Consider the following 19,220-nt stretch of genomic DNA (forward strand, 5'->3'; position numbering starts at 1 on the left):
TAGATTTATCCTTTCTGAAGTTGTCTCATTCTCTTTTAATGGCTCTTAGAGAGTAGAGGGTGGTAAGCCACCTAATGGTGCAGCAAGGAAATGACTTGCCCAGTGAGCAAGGGGTTGCCGGTTCGAATCCCTGCTGGTATGTTTCCGAGACTATGGGAAACACCTATATCAGGCAGTGAGTCGACACGGACTCAATGGCACACCTTTACCGTTACCTTTTTAGAGTAGAGGGAGACCTTGAAGCGCCTCAGTCATGCAGACTGAAGAGCATGATACAATTCCTTTGACAGCAAATGTGACTTATTTTAAGCCAGCAACTTATACGTTGTGTTGTATATTAATATTTTGTGCATGTGTATGTAGGTCTAGGGAAGAGGACATTACAGAAAACAAGGATTTCCATGTCCGGATCTTAACAGGATTTTGTTTACATGAGTATTGAAGCCAAGAAGGTGGGATTATATAAGAAGGCATTTTAGTTTGAGAATGTGGCAAGAGATTTTATCAGCTTCAGCTGATACACCAACTGTTACCTGACCTGGACAGAGATAGCATGGCCACAGTTACTCATGATCTGTTAAACTCTCGCTTAGATTACCGCAATGGGTTGAACATGGGGCTGCCTTTGAAAACGGTCCGGAAACTGCAGCTGGTATAAAATAGGGCTGCAAGATTAGTAACTGGGACTGGACGTTTTGACCATATCATGCCAGTGCTTTGTCAGCTGCACTGGATCTCAGGCTCTTTCTGGGCCCAATTCAAAGTGCTGGTTTTAACCTTTAGAACCCTAAATTACTTGGGACAAGGTTACCTGAGAGAGCGCCTTGCCCATATGTCCCTTCCTGAACCTTAAGATCTTCTTTGGAGGCCCTCCTCTAGGTGCCCCTGCCAAACAAGGTGAGGCAGGTAGCTACCAGGGAAAGGTATTTTTCAGTGGTTGCACCCCATTTATGGAATAGTCTCCCCAGTGAGGTTCACCTGGCGTCATCACTTTGTTCTTTTTAGACTCCAGGTAAAGACCTTTGTGTTCACCCAGGCCTTTTACATTTTCGTTTTCAGTTTTGATCTGATTTTTAAACTAATTTTAAAATGAATTTTTAAGCACTTATGTATTATATTTTGTATTTTCTTCTTCTTTGCCTGTAATGAGTTAAGGTGTTATGTGTTTTCATTGTATGTTTTAATCCTCTGTTGTGAGCCGCCCAGAAAACAATTTGTTATGGGGTGGCTAACAAATAAAGTTGTTTGTTAATAATTAATTATTATTATTATTATCTTAAAATGCATTGGCTCATTTCCCCCTATCACTATGTCAAGCTTCCTCTAGATTTAGAATCGCTTGCTGTACATGTGTGTTCCAGCAAATGCAGCTATGCGTCCAAATCTGTTCTTGCGGGATACACTTTAGCATATGGCAACCAATTTCCTGTGCCCATGTTCTGGGTCCCTTGGTGCCTGTTTTTTCCCTTTGTCTTCTGTGTATTATATATAAGTTTGATATGGGAACATGTAGCACATTCATAGGGCCGTGAGCCTGCCAAGCTGCCATGATTGGCTGGTTTAAATACCAAGATTCCATAGCGGAACTAAGGAGTGGCCAGGTGGCAATTGGGGTAGGGAGCGGGTTGGTGAGAGGGGCCGAGGGTGAGCTGGACCCGCAAGGGAAGCTTAGTGCGGAGATGTCTATAACGGTCTAGAAACTCCTCTCATGATGTCACAGTAGTCTTTATGCTCCTGAATTCTGCACCAGACAAGAAAAAGGAGCGCACCCCTCTGAATGTGTGTGGAGAGAAACCAGTGTGGAGGGGTGGGCAGGTGTTAGACCTGTTCTGGGGCTGTATTATTTGGTTAGCCAGGAAGCTCATCGGGTGAGGAAGGACATATCCCGCTCTCTTGCTCCTGACTTACTTCACAGAGACGTTTTTGTGAGGCTAAAATGGGATGACCCAAAGTATGCAGATACAATTATTTTTTGTGAGAGACTGACCTGTCCCCCTGCCATTCCAGAACCCTTTTGCCCCACCCCCCCAACCCCCACCCTGCATGCAAGTGACTAGTGCTGGAAAAGACCACAATACTGGATTTATGTGTTGGAGGCCTCATATGGGTTTCCTTTTATTCAGCCACTGACCACACGCAAATGCTCACAAAGTATTTACATGGCTTGGGTTTGACAACACTAGAAGTTTGACAACTTCTGTCAAAGGGGAAACAAGGCTGGATTGTGAGTTGTCTTCATTATTTACCAGGATTTTTCCGAATGGACTTCTGGATGAACTTAATGGCGAGGCCTTCATGGACAACCATGCAGGTGTAGGAATTGCCATTGTTCCAGTCAGCCTTGGTGACCTTCAACTTGCTGTAGAGGAAGAAGGTACCGCCGCCATCGCTGGTGACTGGGGTGTTGATATAGTTGTCTTCGGGCAAGGGGTTACTACCCTCAAGCCATTTCACGAAGATGTCGCTGGGCTTGAACCCTTTGATCAGGGCAGTGATGGACAAGTCTTGGCTGTCCGAGTTGAGCTCGTCAGAGTGTGGGTGGAAGAGGTACACAGCGGGGGCGATGACAGGGACTAGCAGAGCACAGAGAAGAGAAGTGTGAAAGAAAGAAAGAAAGAAAGAAAGAAAGAAAGAAAGAAAGAAAGAAAGAAAGACTACAGGTGAAACTCGGAAAATTAGAATATCGTTCAAAAGTCCATTAATTTCAGTAATGCAAATTAAAAGGTGAAACTGATATATGAGACAGACGCATTATATGCAAAGCGAGATAAGTCAAGCCTTAATTTGTTATAATTGTGATGATCATGGCATACAGCTCATGAAAACCCCAAATCCACAATCCCAGAAAATTAGAATATTACATGGAACCAAGAAGACAAGGATTGTAGAATAGAACAATATCGGACCTCCAAAAAGTATACAGTGTACTGTGCTTGATTGGCCAGCAAACTCGCCTGACCTGACCCCATAGAGAATCTATGGGGCATTGCCAAGAGAAGGATGAGAGACATGAGACCAAACAATGCAGAAGAGCTGAAGGCCGCTAATGAAGCATCCTGGTCTTCCGTAACACCTCATCAGTGCCACAGGCTGATAGCATCCATGCCATGCCGCAATGAGGCAGTAATTGCTGCAAAAGGGGCCCAAACCAAGTACTGAATACATATGCATGCTTATACTTTTCAGAGGTCCGATATTGTTCTATTGTCATCCACACAAGTTAAAAACTGTGTTCTCCATGGGTTTGGGAGCGGTGTATGCTCCCAATTTTTGGTTGTGTGGAAGCAAGGAAAGAAGAAAATCTGGGTAAAAGTGATTGTGTGGAAGCAAGGTAGGAGGAAAAGCTATCCAGGTTTTCCTCCTACCTTACTTCCACACAACTGAAAATTGTGAGCACACACAGCTCCCAAAGCTGGGTAGAACACAGTTTTGATTGTGTGAATGCCCTCAATATTTAGGGCTTTTCAGAACTGGATTAGTATTTTCGAGGAGCAACCCAGTAAGTTAGAATTTATGGAGCCCTATTTCCCCATTTGTACAGGATTCCCCCCAAAGGACATATGATGTCTCTGAGGCACAATCTGTATGACCAAAGCACTGTATTGGGTGGTTTCTTGTAAGGCATGCATGGCTAACATTTTCCATAGCTCACTGAGAGATCTATATATACAATATTTCATCAGCAAACTCAGGGGTTCCCAACCTTGGGTCCCCTGATGTTGATGGACTACATCTTCCATTACCCCAGCCATAATGACTAGAGATGATTGGAGTTGTAGGCCATATGCATCAAGGGACCTAAGATAACATGATGGCTGGTCAACTTCAGAAGCCTCTGCACAATTTCTCCTTAAATGCATGAATGTGGTGCAAGAACATCAGGAATGGCTTTCTAAAAGACTGTGGAAATCATTCATCTGGGCTACCCTGTGTTAGGTAAAACATATTTTGGGGAGGAGAACTGGCCCTGCAGCAGTGAGTATGAACTGTCCCCTTTGCAAAGCAGAGCCCAACTTGGTTTGCATTTGATTGGGGGGCTGCATGTGAGCAGAGATATTCCCTTTAGGGGATGGGGCCAGAGCACAGTGGAAGAGCATCTCGGCCCCATGTTCCATCCCTGGCAGCATCTCCAGGTAGGGCTGCAAGAAACAAAGTCTGAAACCTTGGAGAGCCACCGGCAGTCGGAGTAGGTAATACTGAGCTAGATGGACCAATGGTCTGACTTGGTGTAAGGCAGCTTCCTATGTGCCTATATCATAAAACAGAGGAGGACTCCTTGGCTGGAGATGGGCAAAGGATTTTATGAAATGTATCATAGTATGATAGACAGATCACCATAGAACAGGGCTTCTCAGACTTGGGTTCTTAGAAACTGTTTGACTACAGCTCCCATCATCCTCAGCCACAATGACCTCCATGAGCCACTGGGAAATAAGCCCCCCAGTCCCAAAGTGGGCAGTGGAAGCCCTGTTTCCCCCTTACCTTTCTTCCAGAAACCATCCACAGTGATGGAACCACCAGGCAATTCTTGATGTTGCACTCTGCAGGAAAATTTCTCCTCCGCCAACCAATCGCTTTCAGAAATTTGCACAATGCTGATTGCGGTGAAGGTGCCATTGGATTGTTCACTGATATCAAGTGGCTCAGGATTCAAGCCTCCTGATTTCTCCCGTGACCAGGTCACTGCCAGTGTCTCATCACTGTTCATGCTGAACACTTTGCAGGTGAGTTTGGGTCGCTTTTCCACATGCAAGTCGTAGGGATTTGGGCTTTCAATATAGACTTTAATCTGTGTGCTGTCATAATCACCTAAGGATGCAAACGATGATCATCATGTCCCTTGTCTCCCCACCATCTCTTCTTTATCACATTTGTGATCTATTCTGCTTTCTTATCACTTAGTCAGGGGTGTCTCCCCACCTGGATAACCCTAGCTTGTCTGTCTGCCCCCTTTCTTCCTTTGCAAACCGGACTCCATTCTAACCAGGAAATCTAGCAACAGTCCAAAATCTGCCCTGCTGTGCATATCCCCTGTTGGCTGCTTTTTCTGGAGCTCAACTCCCTTTAAGAAGAACATTCCTTGCAGCAGAGGTAAGAAAACAAGAATGACCCACCTGCTGACCACCTGAAAGTAAGCAGGGGCCTTACTGATGCACCTGGGTGCACTTTGGGGCTGTTCAGTTATGCCCTTCAGATAAAGCTACCAGAAAATGAAGTGACGGGGGGGATATAATAGGGGAGGTGGGTGTGGAAATGGCTGCTCAAAGGTCTGCAAACAGCAGCCGCCGCACAGAGTGCATTAATTATTCACTTTCAGGAAGCAGATCCCTAGCAGACGGCTAATCAAACTGAGCTGCATGTTGGGAAGGAAAAGCACACGAGCTCCTCCATCCTCTGGCGATAATTTAACCTGAACTAGCATTCTGTTGTGGGATTCTTTCCGCTCCTGAAGAAAAAATAATCTGCCAAGTCTTCTTGAACAGATTCAAGGGTAGAGTACTTTTCCATGACACCTCAGATTCCTCCCTCAGCTTGTGTAAGTTCCAAAAAATGCAGCAAACACCAAGATTGTGTATGTGTTGAGAAAGCCCTTTCAGAACCCCATTGACCATAACAGAAACTTGTTGTCTGCTTGTGGAAGATGGAGGGAGCCATTATGAAAGGATCCTCACCTGAAATGACCCATAGCCATTTGGAAAGAGTCCTCCCCTCTTTTCTCCTCATTGAAGCTCTTCTCACGATCAGTGAAAAGTGCTTCTGCCAGATCTCCCCACAGACGAGCAATCTCCAAGCCCTGGGCGACTGCCGGTTCCGTCACGGAGACAGTGGAGGCTGCGGGGATCGGGGGCCATGTGGCCCCCGGAAATCCCAGGATGCCCTGTGCAAGCATGCAGGGCATCCTGGAAAGAGCCTCCTGGCCAGGAGTCTGCCCGTGTGTCACCGCCGCACGGAACTGCACCGCAGTGGCACAAGTTGAGAAAACCTGGGTTAGTGGAGCGCTCATTCCACTAACCTGGGTTAAGGGGAAGGCTTTTTTGGTGGGCTAGCCACCAGAGAACCACCGGGCTTGCCCACGAGCCCGATGGTTCTCACGATGGGAGAAAACCGGGCAGTTTTCTCCCATCATGAAAATAGCCCCCTTGCCTTTTCCTTCTCAGGTCATGGCTACCAATTTGAACCCAGCCTCACCCCAGCTCAGTCAGCAATTAGTACCTCCGCATTTCTTTACTTGAGCTTTCATGACGCTGTTGGTCTGTGCATGGGACACCTGGCAGCTGTAGGTCTCTGAATTCAACCAGTCTTGTTGGGTAACATTAGTTGAACTGGTGGCGCTGAAGGTGTAGCTGTTTGCATCTTTCCAGAGCGACTCAGCGGACATGTCCGGGAGGACTTCGCCATCTCGCAGCCAACTGACCGTAAATTCTTTAGGGTAGAAGTTTGAGATCATGCACAGCAGTTCCATGTTACCAGGATGCGTGGTACAGGAGGACTGGAGCATGCGGACCACTGGCGCCACAGGATCCTTGCTTTGGCAGGCTGGAAAGATTGGAGATACATGGAAAATATGACTGGTAATCTAGGGTGTACTCTGTCACCTGTTCCCCCTCAATCTCTCCTCCAAGAGAGCCCTCTAAAGTTGAATAATGGTCTTTTGACTACACATGTTGGCAAATTTGACTTGAGCTTACATTCTTGAACACATGACCTTCTTCTAAATCCTTCCCCCAAACCTGCTTCTCCTAAAACCAACAAACATCACCTTGTTTGCTCCTGGGCATTTTGCCTGTTCCTGGGCTGCCGCACGGGTTTTCCGCGAGGCTTTAACGCAAACTCTAAGTTGTTCCAAGAAACGGATGCAAAAAGTGGATTCTTTTACCCTCATATAAACCGGGCTGCACTCTAACTCACAGTGAAAAACCCGCGTTGTGTGTGAAGTGCTCCCCAATAGCTTGCAGGGACTTTGGGGGGTAAATCTGCCAAGTGAATGCACCTCCTCCATTTTGGAAGAGATGTGAGCTCAAAGGCTTTAAAAGCCTTGAGTGAAAAATGCCCTGCGTGGCAGGGCGGGGTGGGGTGGGGCGGGGCAGGGCGGGGCGGGGCAGGAGCTGCAGTTGAGCAGATGTGTTCTATGAACACAAGCCGCTCACAGCCACTCGCCTGTTTCCTCCTCCCCCATTCCCTAGGGCGCCAATCTCCTGGCATCGAACCTCCACCACCTCCATGGTGGCTCTGATGTTTTTATAGTGCACAGTGGCTGGGCAAAGCGTAGGAACTGCCACTGTAGATCCTGGAGACTTATGTGTTGCTGCTGCTGTGGTAGCCGAGGATGTGGTGGGGGAGACCCAGTGGGTTAGACACCATGGAGGTGGCTGGTGAGGCGGCACCTGTGTGGTCTGGGGCAGGGGAGGAGAAAGGTGGCTGGTGGTGGGGCTGCGGTGGTGGCTGCCAAGTTTAGAACACAGGCCGCTGGCAACGTGGTTACGCTACTGGAAGCAGTCTCTCCCTGTCTCATTATCAGATGTGTCGTCATCAGAACCTCCAGATCTCTAGTTGATTCATTGCTGGTATATGCAAAATAATACCATAAACAATTAAAGAAGGGGGAGAGTCATGCATGCGAAAGACGCCAATCCCTGCCTAAATCAATGCTACATCAATGCAAAAATGCTCTGTTCATTTTAAACGTTGTGTGTCGGGGAGTGGAGGGACTGTCTTGTACTGGAAACAATGTTGCAGGAATAAGGAAGCAAAAAACAATGAACAGCAAACTCCCCTCCATACTATGGGCTGTCCCCGCTGCTGTTCAGCAATAAATAGAGGGTTGTTGGACATCACTGAATCTTGCCCGCCACTACTAAAATCAGAAATGGCATCGCCCAATTTTCTTCTCCACCAGTCACCCTACTGATTCGACCAGGGCTGCTCAACTTAGGCCCTCCTGCAGATGTTGGCCTACGACTGCCATAATCTCTGGCTATAGTGTGGCTAGGGGTTATGGGAGTTGTAGTCCAAAAGCACCTGGGGGACCAGAGTTGAGCAGGCCTGGATCATGGTGGCTGACCTGATGCCACTTCAGGACTACATCTCCTATCATCCCTACCCAGGAACTGTAGCCCAATAAGGCCCTCCTCAGGCCAACCCTCTTCTCCCATTCCTAGCTTGCCTACCTCATGAAGACTGCAAGATTCTTGGGGCAGGGACCATTTTCGTGTGGTCTGCAGTGCTGATTTGTTTGAAAGATTTACTGTAAGCCAAGGGCCTTACAAGGCAGCTGAATATGCTACTGGTGTAAAGGCACATTCTAAACAGCAACGGTATGCCATCATTCACATGTTCCATTTCCCCTTCTCCGTCTAACACGACTCTGTCAAGGATAAAGTAGGCAACAAAGAACCTGCCAGACTCACGTTCAAAGTCTTTATCGATTCTGGAGCTGGTAGCCGTGTGTACAACATTACACTGGAACTTATCAGATTTCCAGCGGGTGTCCGAGATGGTGAGCTGGCTGCTGAGGGTGTGATGGCCGCTGGACTGCTGTATAGAGGGGAAGGTCTTGAAGCCAGAAGTGATGGCGCCTGAGTTCCACTGCACTTGGACTGGTTCAGGGAAGTAGCCCGTGATCAAACAAGCCAAGGTGACGTCAGCAGTATCTTGACAACAGGGGGACAATGGGAAGACGGCCGGAGCGGTGGGGGTTGCTGTGAGGAAAGAGAGCACCAGAAGCGGTCAGGATATGCACAGGTGTGCATGCCTGTGTTCCAAGGGCTAAGGGTGGGTTACTACAGGGGTTCTCAACCTTCGGTCCCCAATGATGTTGTTGGACTACAATTCCCATCATCTCCAAGCACAATGGCCATGATGACGTGAGTTGTAGTCCGACCACATCTGTGGACCCAAGGTTGAGAACCCCCAGATTACCAGATATCACTCCATCAATGCATCCTCTTTCCAACTACCCTGTGAAGTATTATGTTAAACTAAGCAACACTGACATCTCCATGTTTATCCAGGTTGCTGACCTGGACAAAAGCTGCCAACCCTCCCTGGAATTAGGAGCCCTGCATTATTTTTTGGGGTGCTGCTTGCCACAGGGAGGGGCAAGGAGATATCCAGGAAGGGTGCATCCAGGAATGCAACCCCAGAGCACCTTCACCAGGCTTTGCCCACCTCTACTTTTAAGCTAATGCTCATAGCAACTTGCCTTTTTAAAAAATGAAGGCTGAAATTCTTAAGATGCTCTGTCCTTTGCAAAATGCACACCCCCCATGACCATGTCCATTGGCAGGCCCATCCTCTCTGTATTTGTTTAGCCAATTCATTTTAAGAAGCCACCCAAGTCGCCTCATGTAAGAAACGCTTGAGTTCTGGCCTTGACCTGCATGAACTCTTGAGTTCACCTCTGCTGTACAGCACAATCCTATAACATAGTCAGAAATAAGTCTCACTGAATTCAGTGGGATACTCCCTGTGCATAGAGTCACAGTCTTCATCAAGCATAGCTTCTCCAACCCCAAAAGCCATCATGGGAAAGTTGTAGATTTAACTACATAGGAGACATGTCGTTCTGAATGTCATGCTGATGAACAGGGAGTATGACCAGTGGGTGGGCTTACATCCACCAGGTGCTTGCCTGTGAGAAGTGGGAGGGACCAGTGGGAAGTGGGCAGGGCTTCAGGACTGTGGGTAGGGCTTTCAGCCACTGAAGCGTGGGCTACGAGGAAGGGGTGTCTTTCTGTGCCCATGGGGAAGCATGGAGCTCTTAGCCAATAAGTAAAGGAACAGGGGATGTGGATTTCTGCTCTGTGCATGGTTCAATTGCTTGCCAATCGTCAGCAGCTAGAATTGTCATACTCAAACCCAAGGATCACTAGAAGTTGCTCCCACAGATTTTAAAAGTGGCCCTGATCCTGAAATGTAGAAATTTAGCAAGCGAAGCTTCTCCTAGCATAGGAATAATATTTTGGACAAAGCTTCACCTGCCAAATTTGCGTGTCTCAGGATACTCTTAAAGGGGCCAGGGAAATGGGTGGCAGCTTTGTCTCTGGAGGCCAATCCACCACCCATTGAAGTCAAAATGTGTGCGTGTGTGTTTTAAAGCACATTTCCTGGGACAAAAGGATATTTAAGATAGTTAAGCTTTTGTACTTTGTGTTTTGCTGGTCAAATGACCATAACAATAAAGATATGATTTGATTTGATATTTAAGATGTTTAATGAGAACATTTAAGATATCTAAGAGAACATCTTCTTCACTATAAGCCCCATTGCCCATCGAGATCACCTGAAGAGGTCCAGCTGCAGTTACCACCAGTTAATCTGTCTCCTTTGTTGCTGCCCTGAGACTTTAGAATGTGTTCTGTGCTGAAACCTCTGACAATGTGTCTCTAAAGATGCATTTATTCAGCCAAGCTTTCTAACTAGAATTGTGGTTTTAAATTGTTTTAATGTTTATTTTGTTTTATGTTGTAAATTTAAAAGGCACCTTTTAATGTGGTGATTCTCTTTATTTAGCAGGGGGAGAGTAACTGGCCCTCTCCACCCCCAGCACAGCATCCCTCCAGTGACTGTTGCTGGTGTCTATCTGATGTTTCTTTTAGATTGTGAGCCCTTTGGGGACAGGGAGACATCTTATTTGTTTGTTATTTCTCTTTGTAAACCGCCCTGAGCCATTTTGGAAGGGCAGTATAGAAATCGAATTATTATTATTATTATTATTATTATTATTATTAAAACTGTAGTCGAGAAGATATAACTGTAGTTGAGAAGAAAGAAAAGCAAGTTAAAATAATCGACATAGCAATACCAGGTGATAGCAGAATAGAAGAAAAAGAAATAGAAAAAACAACAAAATACAAAGATCTACAAATTGAAATTGAAAGGTTGTGGCAGAAGAAGACCAAAATAATCCCAGTAGTAATTGGTGCCCTAGGTGCAATTCCAAAAGACCTTGAAGAGCACCTCAAAACCATAGGGGTCACAGAAATCACCATCAGCCAATTACAAAAAGCAACTTTACTGGGAACAGCCTATATTCTGCGATTATATCTATAACAACAGCAACAACAATATTGATAATAAATTCAGCCATCCCAGGTCCTTGGGAAGCACTCAATGTCTGGATAAAACAAACCAGTCAATAACACCTGTCTGACTGTGTAAACAAGATATAATAAAAAACAACTGCCCAGAGACCTAAGTTTGGGGCGGTGTACAAATATAATCAATCAACCAACCAACCAACCAACCAATCAATCAAATGAATAGTGGTTCAAGAATGAGTTTTGGTTTTTTTCAGGCATTTGTCACTAATGTAGTTGCCACTTCAAGAGCCCTGTACCCTTTTAGATCTGTGAATTCCCACTTCCTCTTCTTTCAACACCATCTGTAGCCACAGGTGGCCTGCATCCTGTTTGCTGCCCTCTTACGTGTAGATTTCTTTCAAATCTATATGCGAGAGGGTGGTAAACAGGATGCAGGCTAGTATAGGGGCGAGCAAATACCAGAGTTTAGAAGAAAAATGGAAGACAAACAATGGTACAGAACATTGAACCTGGTCGGTCAGTGACAATAAAACCAAATTCATTTGTACAACCAATTTCAGCTTGTTCCATTGAAGTTGGCTGATCAGCTCCAAATGTGGGAGATTCTCTGGAACTGATCTGCAGTTGGTGGTCCATGGACCCCCACCAGTGGTCCCTCTAACAGGGATTCCTAGATGTTGTTGACTACAGCTCCCAGAATCCCGAGCTGCATTGGCTTTTGCTTGGGGATTATGGGAGTTGTAGTCAACAACGTCTGGGAATCCCTGTTAGAGGGGACCCCCACTCTACCCCAAGATAAAGGTCAGAGGCAGGGACTGGGATTGCTGGGCAGTCACCTGGGGCCCCACGACTGGCCTCACTGCGGATCCCCGAGACCACTTCTATGCCGCAGCCTCTGTGGTGGTACTGGAGCAATTCCCTCAGGGCCTCAGGAGGGGAAACATGGACAACTGCTTGCCGAGGGTTCCTTGGAGCCACAAATTGCTGCCTGTTGGCCTGACCCTTCCTTTTTAAGGGCAAATGGAAGGCCCAAGCCAACCTTCTCAGGAGGAACTGCAAGAAATCTAAGGCTGCATTACCCATACATTTACTGCAGTGTTCCTTCCTCAGAACCCTGTGCCAAACTAGAGTTTTCAGCTTCAGCCAGCTACCAGTATAATGGAAGAGGCAAGTGGGGAAAGGAAGAAATTAAACAGGTGAAACTCTGCCCTTCCCAGCATGCAGATGCACTAATGCGGGGGTTCTCAACCTTGGGTCCCCAGATGTTGTTGGACTTCAACTCCCATAATCCCCAACCAAAGGCCACTGGGGCTGGGGATTATGGGAGTTGAAGTCCAACAACATCTGGGGACCCAAGGTTGAGAATCCCTGCACTAATGGAAGAAGCTATACCAGTTTTATTTCTGTTGGTTAAGCAGTTTTTAAAGGCATAGGAGTGTGGTCTGAAAAAATCTTGGCAACCTTAGATCCAAATATGCTGTCCTTCCTGTGTCACATAGATCAGTGTATCTCAGTGTTTTTGGAGTCATGGACCGGTACATCCTTTGTGCACCGTTTCCAGGACCAGCAGTTAGTAAAGGGATCGCCCCACCCCTCGCCCCCACCCCCAGGCACCCACCAAGACAATTTCAAGCCAGGGGGCACCGCCGCTGGGAGCTCTCCAGAGCTCATTTCTAGGCAAGAAGCCCTCGCTGCTGGGATAACACTCATTTAGCTTCCTCGCAATGAACGTTATCCCAGCAGCGAGGGCTGCCTGCCTAGAAATGAGCTCTGGAGGGCTCCCAGCAGCTGTGGCCCGCATTGCCTCAAAATTGTTTGGTGGGGGGATTAATTCCTCATGGACCAACACAGACCAGCACTCAACTCCTCACAGACTGGCACCAGTCCACGGACCGGTGGTTGAGAAACACTAACATAGATTATTCACCTTTTCAAACATTCCAGTAAAGAATCATTACAGGCAACAGAGGGAAGTCAATAGGACTACTCAGGAACCAGGGATCAGTGGCAAGAGCAGCGGATGTACTCTGTGCTTGTCCAAGCCAATGCTCGGGGTATATCCACACCAGGGCTTCCAAACCTTGGTTCTCCTAGAGGTGGTTGGACCACCACTCCATGATGCGAACCATAATCCAACCACATCTGGGGAACCAAGCCAGGGAACCTTGCTCTACACCAGGCCTGCTCAATTTTGCCCTGCCAGGTTTTTTTAAGACTACAACTCCCATAATCCCTAGCCACTGTGGCCAATAGCCAGGGATTATGGGATTTGTAGGCCAACATTTGCAGGAGGGCTGGAGTTGAGCAGCCCTGCTCTACACTATAAACACAGATTTATGCCGGGTTTGCTGTCAAGGCTTTACCAAAAGAATTGTGGGAACTGAGCACCATGCAGGTGCTGAGAACTGGCTGTTGGAGATTCTTAGACTAATCTCAGAACTGCAGTCGTCAAGTTTTCATGGGGAGAGGAATGACTCTTAATTTAAGTTTGCAGTTTACATCTGCTCTTAGCCTACTCTGGTTTTCCTCTCAAGGCCAGGCCTGCCTCACCTGCACGGACTTGCTTTTAACCACTCTCAGCTGACAAAACTGAAATTCCCTTTTCAGCAATGACAGGCCCCATCCGCCTTTAATGCCCTGCAAACATGGTTTGATAAATTTACCACATTCTTCTATTGGTCTTGCTCTGCTGCTTTGGAGAGCAGGCTAACACAAAGAAGTGTAGTGGGTGAACCTCTGCCCCACCACGTTGCCTCAATGGCAGGAAAAGCGTCACCCACCAAATTTCTGCATGCCAGTCAGGCTGTCATAAATGGCCCAGATGCAATAAAACCAATTTTAAAGGTGGCAGTCCTGAACAGGCAGTCTTCTAGCTTGAAGTTGCAGTCCCCCGCTCTAATTCCCTTTCTCTGAGATGAATTCCTCAGTCCTTTGGCCCACAGCTCTCTGCCCCCACCACACCCTGTAGTTACAGCAGCTTTAGCATTCCTCCAGCACCTCCAGCCAGAGTTCCCTCTAACAGGGATTCCCAGATACTGTTGACTTCAACTCCCATAATCCCCAAGCAAAAGCCATTGCAGCTGGGGATTCTGGGAGTTGTAGACAACCACATCTCGGGATCCCTGTTCGAGGGACCACTGCCCCCAACCCTGGTCCCTGACTTGTGCTGTGGGTCCTCAGATGCCCTGATCTCAAACTACAGCCTTGCCTAGGGGCTCATCTAAGAATGCCAGCAAAGAAACAAACCTAGTCTCCCCTGCTTTTGTGCCTCCACAATATTATGACCACCATAAAATAAAATAAGATAAAATACCAAGAACAAAAAAACCCAAAAGCAGCACGTGGAGCTTTTTAGGGCATGGAGGCAAACATATTGAGGCTATTCCCACGAGCAGCAAAAATTGGGCTAGGAGAGCCTCGCACGATTTTTGCTGCTTGTGTAAACCACCAGGTTTGCAGGTGAGCCCGGTGGCTTACAAGCGGCTAGCCCATGTAGGTAGCCTGCCCCTTAAACCGGGTTTGTGGAGCGAGCGCTCCGCAAACCCAGTTTTTAAAATCGTGAGTAGCTGCGCCTACTCATGAGTAGACCCCCTGACCAGGAGGCTGAAAAAGCTCGGGGGTCTCTCCAGCATGCCTTGCGCGCTTGCACAGGGCATGTTGGAGCTTCCAGGAGCCGCGCGGCCTCCGATCCTCCCAGCCGCCACCAGCTCCGTCATGTAATTCAGCCTCGATACAAAGTCCTTTGCCCGGTTCCTGCTGGTCATGAGAATAGCCCCGGTGTCTACTTGCTCAGTTAACAGAGGTCTAGCAGGATCTGGGGATCCAGATTTGAAGATCCCTGGTCTGATTCATTTTAAGTTCTGCCCCAGAAGGGGAGAAAGTCCTCCTCCCCAAATAACCTCAGATGTCTGAACAAACCCTGAGGTTAAGACAGACAGCATTTCAACTGGCCCTTGTACTTCTGCTTTTAACAGCAGTGCAGAGTACAGACATAAACGTGGGGCAATGCATAGCTGCATATCCTAAAAGCTTCACCTGTTGATTTTATGCAGCTCAAGCTGCTGTTAAAGGCAGAAGAGCAGGCGATGCCCCTTTCCTCCCCGATCAGCTGGCACCCAATATTTTATTTTCATCTTATATATTCTAGAATGGAGGCTTTGACATTGGCAGTGGGTTCCAAATCCTGGGCTCCTTTGTAGAACATCCCAGTTTGACCCACGGTTTTTCGAAGAATCCTTTTTGTCTCTACCTCACATTGAGGTCATTTGCACAATCAAAAACTGTGTTCTACCCAGGTTTAGGAACTGTGAGTGCTCCCGATTTTTGTGTGTGTGGAAGCAAGGTAGGAGGAAAACCTGGGTAGAAGTGATGGTGTGGAAGCAAGGCAGGAGGAAACACGACCCTGGTTTTCCTCCTAACTTGCTTCCACACACACAAAGTGGGAGCACACACAGCTCCCCAACCTGTGTAGAATACAGGTTTTGATTGTGTGAATACCTCTTGGAGGCTATTCACACGGTCCACCGAAATGGGGCTAGGGGAGCCTAGCCTGGTTTCGGTGGACCGTGAGAACCACCGGGCTCGCTCGGTGTCCTCCAGGCGGTTAACCTGCCAAACTACACCTCCCCTTAAACCGGGTTTGCGGTGTGAGCGTTCCGCAAACCCATTTTTAAAAACCATGAGTTGCCACGCCGTGGCTCCATGCTGTGGCTCCACGCCACTGCAACTCACGAGGAGACCCCCGACCGGGAGGCTGAAAAGCAGGCTCCCAGCTCGGGGGTCTCTCCAGCATGCCCTGCTCGCTCACGCAGGGCATTCTGCTGCTTCCGGGGGGCCGCGTGGCCCCCGAAGTTCCCAGCCCCCGCCCGCTCCATGACGGAGCCGGCCGTCGTGTGGACAGCTGCTGCGGCTACCCGGAGCAGACTGACTGCTCGTCTGCAGGGAGAGCGGGCCCGCTCTCCTCGCAAATCCCCTCATGGTTCTTCTCACCGATCGTGAGAAGAGCCTCATTGTCTTGCTGGTGACCCATAGTTGCAAACCATCTTCTATCATTCCCTAAAGCTGCCCCACGTTCTCCTGCTCTGCTTCCCTGCCACTGACAGCAAGAGCAGCCTCATGCACACAGCCCTCCTGTGCATGTTTTGTTTCCATGCCAGGAAAAGCTTCACCTGTTAAACAGGACACCTGTACAGCTACTGTTGAAGGCAGGAGTGTGGGGCCAGGAATCATATTTGGAAACCCTGCTTTCCCCTCCACCCTCCCCTGTTTGTTTGAAATAGTGGCTTGATCTGCATTTTTGGCTAGGACTGGCACCTTTCCCCTTTCAAACGTCCAGGGCCTTTAACAGCTCCTTGATGGGCAAAGGTTCAGCAGGTGCAGCTTTTTAGAGCTTGGAAAAGCAGAGGTGGGAACCGTTGCAGTAGTTGATTTCCTGCTCACTACCTAATGGCGCAGCGGGGAAGTAACTTGCCTAGGGAGCAAGAGGTTGCTGGTTTGGATTCCCACTGGTATCTTTCCCGGACTATGGGAAACACCTATATCGGGCAGCAGCAATATAGGAAGATGCTGAAAGGCATCATCTCATACTGCACGGGAGGAGGCAAAGGTAACCCCCCCTGTATTCTACCAAAGACAACCACACGGCTCTGTGGTCACCAGGAGTCAACACCAACTCAACGGCACAACTTTACTTTATATAGCTGGCACAAAAAGACTGCCAGAGGAAAGATGGCAACTCTCCCTTACATCTCATTCTCGCCAATGGTTGGGGCTAAACTAAGGAGTCCTGGCCACAAGACCTCCAACATAATAGACCCTTCTTGTGTGATCTGTAATATGACATGCTCCTTCGCAAACTGGCAACAGAACTAGAATGGCTTTTGCACCAGCCCCTTCTCCTCCTGTGCCCTCAACCATGGCTTGATCTGCAGACATGACCAGGCACACAGTAATGCTGATCTCCACTGTACAAAGTCTCACTTGCTGATTCCTGCAGACTGAGCTGCTGTTAAAGGCACAGGAGTCTTACGTGCAAGCAGAGGTGCACCTAGGTAATTTTGGGGCCTGGACATGAAGGCTCCCCCGCCCCTACAAAATAAGCATCACCATGCTCCACTGGGCAACCACACCACCCGGGACAGTCTGAAGAGGATTTTCGGGGGGCCCAGGGGCTATGGAGGGCCTGGACTTCGGCCCGGAAGACCAGGGGTAAGAGCACTTCTGCATGCAGGTTTTTCTGTCAGTTGGCAGAAGGTCAACTCAGAAATCCTGGTTACCCTCAAGCTGCATCCCACCCCCTCCACTGTGGACACTCAGGAACTCAGGGGTCCTAGCTGCAGGGGTGGCCCTTTCATCAGGCAAAGTGAGGTAGTTGCCTCAGGGGGCAAATGATTGGGGTGCCAGGAGGGCGGGACAATGCCCACCCACCATGGCTACCAGAGCGGCTCTTTGGGACTGAGCTGACCTTTGGTGCCTCTCCTCACACTCCTTGCAGCGTTTACAAGAGGCCCGAGAAGAGAAGAGGAGGCTGCTGGCAACCTGCAGAGCGGGAGAGGGAGCCCTGGGCGGCCGATCGGCCACCCACATGATTGCCGGCTCTGTGACAAAGCCAGCGGGGGCTGGGGGGAGCGGGGGTTGATCGGCCCCCACAAGCTCTAGCATGCCCTGCACGAGCACGCAGGGCATGCTGGTGAGACCCCTGGAACCGGGAGGCGGCTTTCCCCCTCCCCTCTGGGGGTCTTCTTGTGAGTAGGCATGGCACGAAGCCACGCTGCGGCTACTCACAATCTTCAAAACCAGGTTTGCAGAGCGCTTGCTCCGCAAACCTGGTTTTAGGGCAGGGTTTCTTGAGTGGGTTACGCGCTCTAGAACCACTGGGCTCACAGCCAAGCCTGGTGGTTCTCACGATCGCAGAAAATTGGGCTAGTGGAGGCTAGCCCGATTTTCTGCGATCATGAGAATAGCCCCTGAGAGTTCTCTCCCCCAGGGCACCCACTCTCTAACTCCTGGGAGCTGAGTGTAAGCCCCAGGGGTTGAGGCACTCAGAGACTCCTGCTCCAAACCACTGCTTTAACCATGAAGCACAACCTCCCTTTCCAGCCAGGGACTCCCCTCCCCTCCATCCCTACTGAAGCTGATTCCACCTTCTTTCAGGACTTGTAGCTACAAAAGCCAACTAGCCCAGTGCTCCCTATTACAGACCACCACCACCCCACTCCTACCAGAGAAAAGTCAAGAAGTTGCCTTTAGATGCTTCACTTGCCTGCTTTTTAAAAGCATAGTTTTCAACTTTTGAGGAGGAAGAAGGATCCAGGAGTCCTTCAAGCCCCTTGTTCTAACCCTCTTCTTTCTCACCTGCACTGGCTGCTTCAGGCATTAGACAGGAAACAACACCGCTGCTTGCAAAACCTTAAGAAATGTTGCTGCCTGATGGCCCTTTTGAGGCCAGGGGCACAGTGGGGAGCGGAGCAAGTTCCCTGCTGAGTTGGGAATTTGAAGCACTAAAGCCGACCTGCTTATTCCCTGCCAGTTTCTTGGCTCCTTCTGGCATAGAATCCAGGGCTGCTGTGTCCAAACAGCAGCAGCTCAGCACTGCTAAACTGGCAGGTTAGAGATGCCCAAGATTTACAAGTTAGGCTTTCAATGGTTCCCCGTAAGTACCTTTGAAGCCCACTCGATAGCTGGGAGGTCAGAGATGCCTCAGGTGAGAGCACCCTGCATCTTGGAAGGCTTTCAGGTAGCTCCCCTACTCCCCACGAGCTTCCTTGAAGCCCACTGCTAAGCTGAGAGCTCACAGGTCCCTTAGGGGAGCATTATGCTGGGAGTAGGCTTCAGGTAGCTACCATCCTCTGCTCTAGTTTACTGCAGATCTAGGAGATCAGAAATCAATCAGGCAAACTTCAGGCTGGGAGCAGACTTTCAGGATCTCCCCTGCTCCTCATCAGCTCCACTGAATCCTGCTGCAAAGCTGGGGGGGGGGAGCGCTCAGAGTTTCCCCAGCTGAGCATCAATTATTCAGAGAGTATTCCTGCTCACCATCACATCCCTTGAAGCTGAATCTTAAGAAGGGAAGTCTGAGATCCATCTGGTGAGTACTAAGATTTTGAGCAGGTCACCTGCTCCCCACCTACTCCCTTGAAGCCCATTGCTAAGCTGGGAGTAAGCTGGGAGGTCAGAGGT

General features: G+C 48.7%; 1 gene segment (V, D, J or C); it reads right to left on the reverse strand.

The window, feature by feature from the left end:
- Positions 1-2,082: 2,082 nt before the first annotated feature.
- On the reverse strand, positions 2,083-13,850 carry LOC128328772 (immunoglobulin heavy constant epsilon-like). The segment is given in 5 exon segments: positions 2,083-2,573; positions 4,483-4,809; positions 6,214-6,537; positions 8,409-8,699; positions 13,823-13,850. Coding segments are annotated over 5 exon segments (1,290 nt in total).
- Between the last annotated feature and the right edge of the window lie 5,370 nt (positions 13,851-19,220).

The sequence above is a fragment of the Hemicordylus capensis genome, chromosome 6 (genome assembly GCF_027244095.1).
Source record: "Hemicordylus capensis ecotype Gifberg chromosome 6, rHemCap1.1.pri, whole genome shotgun sequence".
NCBI lineage: Eukaryota > Metazoa > Chordata > Lepidosauria > Squamata > Cordylidae > Hemicordylus > Hemicordylus capensis.